We start from the raw sequence: 12,031 nt of genomic DNA, 5'->3' as shown, positions 1-12,031 counted from the left end.
GGCTGGGGTGTGGCTGGGGAGCTGCTGGTTACAGACATGATTCTGGAGCCACTCCTTCTGAGTCCAAAGCCTGGTATGGTTTGCTTTCTGCATGACTTTGGGCAGCTTGTAGGACAGTTTCATCTGTCTCCTCCACACAGCAGGCTACACAGCAGCAGGGTGTTGACTTCCCATGGCTGTGCTATGAGCTATTCCAAAGCTTATAGCGTAAGTACCTCCCCTCCCTACACTGCCCTCCCCAGGTTTGGAGGTTTGAAGCCTGGTTCTGAGTGGATCTGCAACCTGTGTGGGGGTCACACAAGGTTGAAGTTGAGGTCCTGACTGAGCTTGATTCTTGTTTAGAGGGTCTGGGGAGTGTGGAGTGGGGTACAACTTGTACCTCCCGGTTTCCAGGTTTATTCCTACCGACAGCAGAATTCATTTCCTGGGGGCATAGGACCTAATTCTCTCTATTTTCTTGCCGTGTGTCAGCAGGTGTCAATCTGGATTCTGAAAGGTCATTTATGTCCCCTTTCCCTTGAAGTCAGGAAACAATAGTCAGACTTTCTGGTTTTCTCCTTGCCCATAGACTCAAGGGATCTTGATTAGATTGGTATATCAGATCAGATATACCAGACAGTTTCCATGTTCCAAGACATCTTACAAAATATATTTACAACAGACACACAATATAATTGGTCTGGGTTACTAGAATAGGGGTGTGTGTGTGTGTGTGTGTGTGTGTGTGTGTGTGTATACCAGGGCTGGAAATCTTGGGAGGCCATCCTGGACATCTGCTGATCACATCTACCTACTTCTACAGAGGCCCACGTGAACAAACGTGTGTGCAGGAACTGGCATGAAACAAGCATGCTTCAGGTAGGAGGATTTACACATGAAAGATTAGTCACTTGAGTTTCCGGAATTGACGAGAAAATGGTTGAGAAGAACGATGGTTCGGGACTGGAAACAGCGGCATGGCTTGTGGCTCTTCACGGAGGGGCTTCCTTTTGATCCGTTTGGAAACAGATGTGACAGCTTCCTTGGATGTCCATCAGTGATACTCCCCTGCTTTAGTTCTTTGTAGAGGCCAAGGCAGTGGGAGCCAGTGTGCAATGAGTAAGGAGCCTGGCCTGGCCTTCTGGACTAACTCACTCAGAAACCATCTGCCTGTGGCTTCTGATTCTGAGCAGCCCGAGGTCCCTGAAACCACCAAAATAATAGTTTTTCCCAAATCAGCCCAGCCAGGCTCTAATTAAGACGGATGGAAATGAATGCCCACTCCAGTTGCCCACCACATGTAGGCTGTGGCTGGGGAGCATTCCCAAATACTGGGAGGCCATTTCTCTCTCAGCCTGGCACTGCCGAAAGAATGCTCAGATAAAGACCAAAGTCCTACTGACTCTGGGAGGAAGGTGAATGGTCACTGTCTGTGGCAGTGTGCCTGGACTTCTGGGCACCCTGCAGGCTGAACACCTCGTGAGAAATGGATGTGGCGGATGGTCTGGTGTAGCCGCGCGGTAAGCCAGAGAGCTCTCCAAGGGCACTGAGGAGGGGAAGGGAAAGGGAAAGAAGAGGTGCCCTTGCTCCTTGCACACTGCCGTGGGAGGAGGGAGTTAATCCTTTGAGAATCCTTGGCTAGACAGTTCTTATTTCCAGCAGAGTCCTTTTTTTTTCTCCGCTCCTGGCCTTTTCTCCCTGTTTTCCTCTGTCAGCCCTGTTTCTGGATCTTCTCAGAGCTTCCCCCAGAAAAACTTCGGCCAACTTGCTCCTCTTGAACAACTGTCACTTTTGAAAAGCTGCCCAGTCTCTTTGCTGTGACTTCTAAAGAGAGACGTGGGGCCAGGGTTCCTTTCCGTGACAACAAGGACGTTGGAGAGGGGAAAGGCAGAGAAACTTGGGATGGGCTCGCGCGCGCGCGCGCGCGCGCGCGCGCACACACACACACACACACACACACACACACACACTTCTGAGAGATGCTGAATCTGTGATCGCAGGCCAGTATCACTTTCCCGACACCAGAGGAAGACACACAGGGAGAAAGACAGAGAGCAGAGACCTCATACTTGGGTTCCAGCTGCTCAGCTGCTGGAGTTCCTACACAAGGGAGGCCTGACCCTATTTGACCTTGACCACCAAGACCAGAGCATTATAGAAGAACTAACCAAAGATATGTGGGCAAAAGGCCAGGCCAAACTTTCCAGTTGTGACATGTCTGTCTCAGGACAGACATTCTCTGGCTGGGGAAGCTGTGGACCACAGAAGAAACTCCAAGATCAGTCACTAAGAGTGTCAGGATAGCCATGAATGTGAACCATCACCTCGGATCCAGGTAAGCCTCGTGGCCACCATTGCCAACTAAGGACGAGCAATAAAAGCGGGCCGGTTCTGAGTCGTTAGTTTACGGCCTGAGATAGTGAAGTCGACACTTCCCTACTCCTTGTCCCCCTGCCTTTTTGATATTCCAGACAGGTGCCAGAGGTGTCATCAAGGCTGATGGAGCCTGGCATTGGCTTGCTCGCTGTGATCAGCAGCTGACACCCTGACAGGATCTCTTTCCCTGATTACATTTTAAACTTGGACCATGCCACGCTCGGTTGCATTTTGAATAAGAGAGAGGCAGGCAGGAAGGCGAGGAAGACCTGTCGAGGAAGGAGGCTGGCCCAGTCTTCAGGGTCAGAGGACACACAGCCAGCCCACCCAACACACAGCGTCGCTTCCACATTGTGGCCTAACCAAAATACTGACCTCCAATAAATTGCCGTTGGGTGAGAATCGAAGCATTCAAGACAGTGCACAAACTCCGTCTGGTACTGTGTGAAATCGAAGAGGAATGTCCAAGGGTGGGGAGGGGAAGAAGCCATATGTACCCCCTACTGGAACCTAGCTCCAGTTACTTGACAAAAGGCATTTTTTTTCCTGACCGAATAACATCAGAAAAAATACTAGTGTGGTAGTAAAACGATAAAAGTCACTCAGATTACAAATGCTCGTCTCTAGGCAAGACATGAAGAATGCTGGCTTGGCTATTTTATTGCCTCCACCTCTCCTACTGTGGTAGATAGCTTGCTTATAGGTTTGGTTTTGGCTAGCAATTAATGCTAGGTAATTATTGGCCGGGAGGCACTACTTATATATCACTAGTTTTTGAATGCTAGCAGAGGCGTGGCTACAAACAAGGACTTGTCTGTGCAAGACACAACAATTGGCCAGGTCATTCATTATTTCTTCCTACATTGCCCATTCTAAATGCCAGCTTGGGGAATCGGGATGCTTTTTGGTCCTGTCCCAAGGTCCTCGGGGGTGCATGAACACATTCACATATCCTTATCGTCATCAGGAGCTAAGCCTCAGTAAGGGTTGGTGTGATTACAGTAGAACTTTTGATATGATTCAAATCCAATGAGTCTTTAGGTTCCATGCGTGTGGAGACAGGGTCTCATGTAGCCCAGGCCTGTCTGAATCTCAATAAATAGCTGAGGATGGTTTTGAATTTCTGCTCCTTCTAGCTCCTGAGGGTCAGGATTACAAAGATGCACCAGTATATATATATTCTGAGAGTTGAACCCAGGGCTTCATGAATGCGAGGCAATCCCTCTACCAGCTGAACCATTCCCCCAGTGGGTTCCAGTTGGCGTGACTCTAGCACATTTGTTTATTAAAACCCTCCTATTATTCTTTACAGAACTCCTTCAGGTGGAGGGGATACAGTTTCCGTCTCTAAGGTCAAAGTTCAACACAATTAGGAGCAGCTGAACCTTTCACAACTTCATCCACCGACCTTGCTGGGGCAACTGTTACTTTCAGTGATACTCTGAAGACAGCAAGGCCACCAGCCCCCAATGATGCCTTGTTAAATGACCAACGTTTCTGGGCAGTAAATTGTGTACGGCACTGTATCACTGGTCAAAAGCAAACTGGAAAATCCATTGCTCAACTCGATGAGGATGACTTTTGCTTTCTTTTCCCCCCAAAATATTTCCACGGAATTTCCTTCAAGGCCTAAGTAACATAGGAGAATCCAAGGTGACAGAAATGAGACTAGGCAGATATGCATCTACATTTACAATAGCAAGCAACTTTGCCCATAGCCTGTAATTCTTAAATCTTCTTTTGGTGTGTGGATAATTGTTCAAAGGGCAAGATTTCCTAGTTCACTGATTCATGATGCTCCCACATTATTGATGAAATTAAGGTAATATTGAAAGCGACAGTTCTCGCGAAGCAATCTTAAACTGCCTTTTTATTGCATGCAATTAGCAGTAGACTTGAGAACCACTTTCTAATATAAAATCATCAGCCATAGAGGCTGCAAATGGAATTCACTGTAGTGATTTCAGCCAATAAGTTTCAACTTCTCTTCATTTGCTGAAGTTCTCCCCCGCCCCCGCTCCAGTTTTAGCCCCGCAGAATAATGAGAAAACAGTTAAATTGGGCTAGCAGTGAGTTTCAGCTGAGATTTATGGTGTTCTCATCTTCCCGAGGGACTATAAAACCATCCCTGACATCTCATTCTGAAAGCTCTTGTATTAACAGATGGGTGTGGCATGAAATGGGGACTCTGGATTCAAGTGACAGACAAGTCCTGTACTTTGAAAAAGAGCCCTTAATTCATAAAAAAGCTTCCTGCCATTAGCTGGGACCTCCCCGGCAGTTCCTAAGCCCCCACCACACCATCTCCAACCCACTCCTGCAGAAACACTCTTAAATTTATTTTAATATTTCCCTCTAAATTTTGCTTTTAGTTTATTCCTCTCTCTCTCTCTCTCCAGAAGCCTCAGCCCAAATCAACAAGATAATAAAAGATAATAAACTGCCTTTAATTCAGAACACTGGCCAAAAACTGACAAGCCAAGTTTAATGAGCAACAGAGATTGCCCATGTCAGAGAGCTGAGAGTTTAACTCTCCCTCCAGCTGACCTCCTTGGTCTCCAATTCTGGGCAGAGAAAGAAAGACGACGGAGTGGGGGTGGTGGACGACGACGACAAGGTCTTTGGGCATTTGGAATAGCTTTGTGCAAAGCGCTCATGTTTGACCAAAGAGCAGAGGTGAGTGCTGAATTCGAGCCAACTCTGCTCTGTTTGGAAACCTCATTCTGGAAAGCAAAGGCCTGAGGGCAGCTGTCCACATCAGGACAGAGAGAAACGCGCTTGAGAAGGCCCTGGAATCAGGAAAGAGACTGGCTAGAGAACCCAAGAACTCAAGGGGAGTGGCTGGGAGCATGTTTTCGCTGTTGCAAAGATACTATTTCGCACAGAGATCTTACTCCAGGGCTGAAGTCTGAAGTCTGCAACAGCTGGTGGGGGTCCAGATGGGGAAAGAAGGCCAGTGCCAGGCTGTGAGGGCAGGGTGAAGTCCCCGCAGCCCAGGAAGGGAGTGGACGCGGGTAGCCAGTGCAAGGGACTCAGACAAGGGAGCCTGGCGCCTGGGGTTCCCTAGAAGGGTCCTCACCTGTTCCAGCGGGCCACCTTCCTCCGGTAATACCGTAGCGCCTCCTGGCTGGCCAGGAGCCAGTCTTCGGGCCCCAGGAGAGGTGGTTCCTCCGGGACTTGGTAGAGCGAGTGGGCGAAGAGGGCCTGCAGCTTGGAGCGCGAGCTAGGGTGACCGCGACTGGGATGCTCAGCCCCGGGCCGGGCTTGGGAAAAGTTGTGCGCGGCGGTGCCAGGGTCCCGGGAGGCTGCGGCCGAGTGCAGAGACGCGGAGGGGGCGCGGCCAGAGCACGGGCACCCCGCGGGGTTCTCGCGGGGCCGTAGCTGGCGCTGCACTCGCGGCCAGAGGTGGAAGTAGAGGTCGGCGGAGAAGAGCGCGCCCAGGAGCAGCAGGGCCAGCAGGCGGTCCCTGCGCAGCCCGGGCATGGCCCAAGCGGAGACCCGGGAAACACTTGGGGTGCAGACGGAAGAAGCTCCAGGCAGGAGTCCCGAAGGAGCTGGAATGTTCACTGCCGGGGATTAGCCCCTTCTGGAAAGGTGTCACCCCTGAACTTGGGGACCGCGTGCAGGAAGCTCACAATGTTGACAACGTCACCTTTTCTCACCCAGTAGAGACCGGGGGTTGGGATTGGATACCCGCTTCTCGAGCCTTCTTTGCTCTGTGTTCCTCTCGCCTGGGACCCGCGCAGGTGGAGGTTCCCGAGACACGGGTGGTGGCTCTGGTGGCCGGTGGCCAGTGGCCGGGTAGGGGTGATCACTAGAAGGAGTGCAGCGGAGCTCTCTCCCCTAGGAGGAGGCTGGAGGCTACATAGTAGCCCCGGGTGTCTCTCCCAAGGATGCTGTCGCTCCTCCTGCAGCGGCTCCTCCTGCAGGCGACAGGGACTCCTCTGGTCCGGGCTGGCAGGAGGGGAGGGAATGGAGAGTTGACGAAGAAGGGGCGCCCCAGGGCGAGCTTGTCTCTGCGCCTGAACTCCTAGAGGCAGAGGTAACGCCTGGCCACCCCCCTGCCTGGCCTGGCGCCGGTACCTCCGCCCACTCTCAGCTGGCACCTGCCTTTGGCGTAGCTTGCCAGCCAAACTCCCAATCCCTCTGCCGCCGACTCTGCCCTTCCACCTTGTCATCAACCCTCTTCTCCTCCCCCTTCCCTCCTCTTTGCTTCAGGCCTCCCACTTTCCCTGGTCAGGGCTCTTCATATTTATTCTGGTGGACTGAAGTGAGGTGGGCTGGAGCCTTTTATTTCCATTTTTAGTTTTTATTGGGGGGGGGGAGGACAATGCAAACCCTTAAAAGCCTTTCTCCTGCAAGCTTTGCCTGCTGTGTGTATGGGGTTTGGACTTCATCTCTGAGCATGCTCCCTGCAGGGCATAAACATAACAACCATGTGCCCAGAACACAGTAGGCACTTGCTCTGGAGACACCCACTTTGTGCACAAAAGAACTTGCCCTTTAAAAAATAAGGCACTTTTTTTTTTTTTAAACCTAGAACCTGGGTGATTTCCTGTTTGGATGGAGTTTGACTCCAAATCTGCCAGTACTTTGAAAAGAGGAAACGGTAGGGAGGGAGGGGCCCCAAATGACCCCACTCCGAACTCTTGAATGTAGCTTGGTGTGAAAGTAGTCCACCCAAATGAATCATTGGAAAGACCGCTTTCTTAGGTTTTTCTCCCGATATTCTGTGAGGTCATTTACACCTCTCCATCCGTGTTCCTTCCTTCTGAGGAGCCCGGTGGGGATGGCAGGGCGCAGGAGTGGCCCTGAAATCCTGGCTTTCTCTGTTTTACAATTTGGAAGTATAGCAAAATGCGAGCCTGCCTGGGGAGGTTGCCCCACCCTGGAGAATGTTCAGGAAAAGACTTTTTTTTTTTTCTGCCAGCTGTTGCCTGTCTGGGCAGCAAAGCGCCTATGTATGCTAATTTTACTGGTTAAGGATCTCCAGTCTCTTGCTGGAGTCTCCAGCCTGAGACACTCTATGTGGTTTGTGGGTTCACAATGATGTTTTCCCGGCCCTTTGACAAATATTTCTTGTGGCATCTGCTTGTCCTCTTATCTTTAGATGAATGTGTGTGTAAATGTGTGTGTGTGTGTGTGTGTGTGTGTATGTATGTATGTATGTATGTAAATGCTTGTGTATCTGTGTGCACCGCGTGGAAGTCAGAGGTCAACCTGAAGTGTCTTTCATCAGAAGCCATCCACACTGCTATTTTTAAGTCAGGGTCTTCCACTGGGACCAAGTGTTCATGGATTAGACTAGATTAGATTGTCCGGTCAGTTAACCTGAGAGATCATCCAATCTCTGCCTCCCCAGTGCTGGGATTATAACCCAGGTCACCACAACTAGCTTGGATTTTTCTGTGGGTGTTGGAGACTGAACACAGGTCCTAGTGTTTGCGTGACAAGGAGTTTACTGACTGAGTTATTGCCTCAGTGTCTTGTAAATGAAAATTTGCCTCGTGAGGTCATCCTGAGGTTTACGCTGAGTTTGAGCATATAGACTTCTCAGGTTATTCCCTAACCTGTGCTAAATAACTAGGAGACCAGCCAGCTCTTATGATTGCTTCTTGCTTCTTGTAATGCACTAGGTTAGGTTGGAGACTCTTCAAGGCTTGGTAAAGACCAAAACAAAACAAAACAAAACCCAGAAAAATATGGAAATGCAAAACACCAGAAAAGGACATGATTCCTTAAAGCTAAGTTCAAATCAGAAACCTCAAGATCCACCGTCCCCAGCCAATTCACACGAATTGGATATGGTCGTAAGCCTTGGAGAGGCCCGTGGGACTTTGACGTTTTTATCTAGAGTTAAATTTTAACCGGTGGTCAGTTTCCAAGAAAATTTGTAACTTTTGTTGTGTCTAGTTAGGCACTACCACCAGTAGGTTAAAAAGCCAGGTAATGGATGATGGTGTGGTATCTACGGTAATAAGCTAGCTGCCTGTTTCTAGGTTGGCAAAGAAGCTGTAAACCTTGTGGCATTGATTCTCCTAGCCAATGGGGCCGTGTGTCCTCAACAGAAATTTTCATCTGGCCCCAATATAGGAAGTGCTATTTCTAACCTGCTTCAAAATTATCTAAAACAATGGTCAAGGGCAACACTATGTATAGAGGTCAGACAGGAAGTGAGTGTAAAACTTAGTCAGAAGAGTGGGCACTCGGCTTGTAGGACCTGCCATCCAGCTGCTATTTTCAAGGTATGCCCCAAATCTCCTTGTTTTTCAGGCATGAGCTCTCCTCTTTGGCTTCTTTATATCTGGGCTCCCAGGTTTCCTGACCAGCCGCGGCTATGCATTCTCAGCTTGGGCTGTAGCTACTGTACATGGTTTTCCAAGACCTGCCATTGTCTTTGGTTTCCCCACTGGAAACCCATCTCCCACTTCCCTTCTCTGCTGCTCTTGGAAGCATCTCGAGCTTTATAAAGTTGTAGACTTGCAGACAAACAAGTCTTGCTTCTTGGCTCTCAGTATGGCTCCGTTTCAGCCCTTAGCCACACTCACCAGCATGGGATTCTAGCATTCTGATACAACCAGGGTGTTACCCGTCTTAGCTTTTCATGCATGGAGATCAGGTCATTCACTGTGACGTGGCCCTCCATGTTCTGACTTCTAACTTCCTTCCCAGCCTCATTTCTGAATAACTCCCGTCCCAGGTCTTCACACCATAATGTCTTCTGCAATCCTGCCAGTGCTTCAGGCTCCTCTTCAATCAAATTTTTTTTCTCTTTTCCCAACTTGAAGAACATCCATTTATCTACGGATGTTTTGGCCATGTGTCCCTTACCCCCAATGCATTCCTTTGTGTTGCAAAAGTTAACACCTGAAATAATTACACGGAAACTGTATTCTTTTAAACACTGCCTGGCCCATTAGTTCTAGCCTCTTATTGGCTAACTCTCACATCTTGACTCAACCCATTTTTAATAATCTGTATGTCACCATGAGGTCGTGGCTTACCGGGAAAAATTCAGCATGTCTGACCTGGCAACTTCATGGCGGGTGGCTCTCTGCCTCTGCTTTCTTCCTCCCAGAATTCAGTTCTGTATTCTCCACCCATCTAAGGGCTGCCCTATCAAAGGCCAAGGCAGTTTTCTTTATTCAACCAACATATGGAAAGAAGACCCTCCTACACCACCTTTGTGCTTATTTAACTCAGAGCCATTAGCTTTCACATGCCACCCATCCCCCGGCTCCTTGTATAGTTCTATACTTTCATAGTGCCCATGTTGTATTTCATCGCTAATGTGGCTTTGGAGTTGAAGTGTGCCCCCTTCTCAAATTTGTGTGCTGAAACCCGAACTTCCAATACCTCACAGTGTGACCATATTTAGAAATCAGGTCAGTGCAGGTACAGTCGAGTCAACCTGGAGTAGAGTGCATCCTTAAGGGGACATTTGGATGGGGAGATGTGCAAATCTGGGCAGAATCAGGTAAAGATGGAGACAGATATTGGGACAACGCAACTACAAGACAGAGCATCAAGAAAACTGCCAGCAGCCACCCCTCCCAAAGTAGGCAAGAAGTGTAGAGCAGAAATCTCAGAAGAGACCAACATGGCCCACCTCTTGAGCCTGGACTTGTAGCCCCTAGAAGTGTGATCTAATGCATTTCTGTTGCTGGAGCGACCTGCGTTGTGATGCTCTGTTACAGCTATCCTTGCAGGCCAATACGGTCTGCACCACCTCTGAGCACAGAGAAAGCCGAGTGCTTATTAACCGACACAGATCTCTATGTACACGCACTTCCATTTGAGGGAATGCTTGCTGAGCGAGGCACAGGCACACACTGGCAATCTCTGCCATTACAGCATTTCACACAGGGCCGAGAACACCGTAGGGGATTGGCGATTGGCATTGATAAAATGACGTCATTTTGAACCCTGTAGGAAACGCGGAAGAAATATCTGACACAGTTACTTCCTGCCTTCAAGCGTCTCTTATGATCGTTAGAGAGACAGATCTCTCTGTTCCTACAAGCCAATTAGGAAAAAGAAGGAGGCAACACACGAAGCAGATCAGGGAGTCTGTACCACTGTGTCCCTCATCAGGAGCAAATGCAAGGGGCGTTCATGTTCCCCTTCAGTCTTGTGAGATATTGCCCACAGTCTCCTTCCAGGAGTGAAATCGTGAAGATGACAGAGGCAGTACTGAAAGACAGACACTCTTCATTCGTGAAGTGTGAGCTCTATTTTTTACCACACACAGTTCACATATTGCTTAAAACATGACTTATTATTTCTGATTTGTATGGTTGGGCTTCTATGTTAAGTCATAACTTCATGAGGACATGTGGTTTTTCTTCTTTCCCCCCCTTCCTGGTCTTCACAGGATATCATAGACAGTAAGACCTATGAATGGAAATTAATAGTCTTTTTGGGTAGGACAAATGGTGTGTGTGTGTGTGTGTGTGTGTGTGTGTGTGTGTGTGTGTGTGTGTGTGTGTGTGAGACTGTGTACTCACATGTGGAGGTGGATTGGTAGAGAGTGACATGGATTTCCATTTATTGGGGTCTGGAGACATGACTGAGCAGTTAAGGGTAATAATAGTTGCTCTTGTAGAGGATCTGGGTTTGGCTCCCAGCATCCATCTCAGCTGGCCTACCATTGCCTGTAACTCCAGTTCCAGGAGGTCTGACGCCTTCTTCTGGTATCTCTGGGCATGGTGTACGTGCAGTGCCAATACGTAAATGCAGGCCAAACATTTACTATAAAATAAACAGTTCTTAAAAATAATGTTTAACTCTGAAACCCAGCCCCAGATTTTCAGCAGCTTATAATCTTACTGGCCCTATCTAGGGAAGAGGAGATGAGAGCTTTAGGGAGAGCATCCGTGTCCCCAGGGCTTTTCTCCAGAATAGGTCTATGTGAGGGCATTGCTGCCATTGCTGCCAGGCCTCTCAGCCGTCAGTGAGAGGAGGGAAGCCTTTGAAATGACCTCGAACGGTAAATCCAGGATAGAGTGACACCAAGCTAGTGTTTGCCAGATCCAGACAGTCGGAAATCCCTTATCCTTTTTCTGTGTGGTGCTGGGGAGTGAGCCTACATCCTCAAACACGCTAACACTGAGTTACATTTCTAGCTCCCATTTTATTTTTTATTATCAGACAGCAAGTGCCCTCTAAGTTGCCTAGGCTGGACCTGAACTTACTGTGTAGTCTGGTAGCCCATGCTATCCTCTTATAGCAGTCTGTGTAGTAGCTGGGGCTATAAACGTGGACCACCCGGCCTCCTTTTTCATTCTGAGTTTGAAACTCTAGAATTTTCTACACATAACTGAGACATAGTGCCTCCATATAGACTGAAGATCACTCTTCAGGGCACTCTATGTGTCGGAATTACCTGGTGTGTTTGCAAAAACGAGAATTCCAGGCTGTGCCCTGGACTGAATGGATTAGAATGTGTGGAAGTGGATGGGGGCTGGGGGGATGGCTCAGTGATTAAAGCCCTTGTGTGGCTCAAGCGTGAGGAGCTGCATTTGGGTCCTCAGAACCCACAGAAAACTGCACGCAGTGGGTATTCCCATGCTAGGAAATGGTGCACGCAGGGGGTATGGGAGCTAGGAAACGGTGCACGTAGGGGGTATGGGAACTAGGGAACAGTGCACACAGGGGGTATGGGAACTAGGAAACA

At 49.0% G+C, this 12,031-nt stretch overlaps 1 protein-coding gene and 1 long non-coding RNA gene across 3 annotated transcripts in view; one reads left to right on the top strand and one right to left on the bottom strand.

The window, feature by feature from the left end:
* The window catches only part of Fam20a (FAM20A golgi associated secretory pathway pseudokinase), a 54,476-nt gene extending 47,990 nt beyond the window's left edge, over positions 1–6,486 (bottom strand). Inside the window, exon 1 of one of the 2 annotated variants that reach the window (XM_087909838.1) lies at positions 5,435–6,486. In XM_087909838.1, coding sequence (XP_087765964.1) covers positions 5,435–5,838 — 404 coding nt within the window. In that variant the 5' untranslated portion in view covers positions 5,839–6,486. The remainder of the gene's footprint in view (positions 1–5,434) is intronic. The other variant, XM_087909837.1, reaches the window with a different exon arrangement.
* On the top strand, positions 1,350–3,924 carry LOC146893334 (uncharacterized). The gene is made up of 3 exons (XR_015003873.2): positions 1,350–1,499; positions 2,207–2,314; positions 3,668–3,924. It is a non-coding gene; the product is annotated as an uncharacterized LOC146893334 (long non-coding RNA).
* Positions 6,487–12,031: the final 5,545 nt, after the last annotated feature.

Source organism: Myodes glareolus, chromosome 9 (genome assembly GCF_982192425.1).
Source record: "Myodes glareolus chromosome 9, mMyoGla1.1, whole genome shotgun sequence".
In the NCBI taxonomy this organism is placed as follows: domain Eukaryota; kingdom Metazoa; phylum Chordata; class Mammalia; order Rodentia; family Cricetidae; genus Myodes; species Myodes glareolus.
This window is presented reverse-complemented; position numbering and strand designations above follow the sequence as displayed.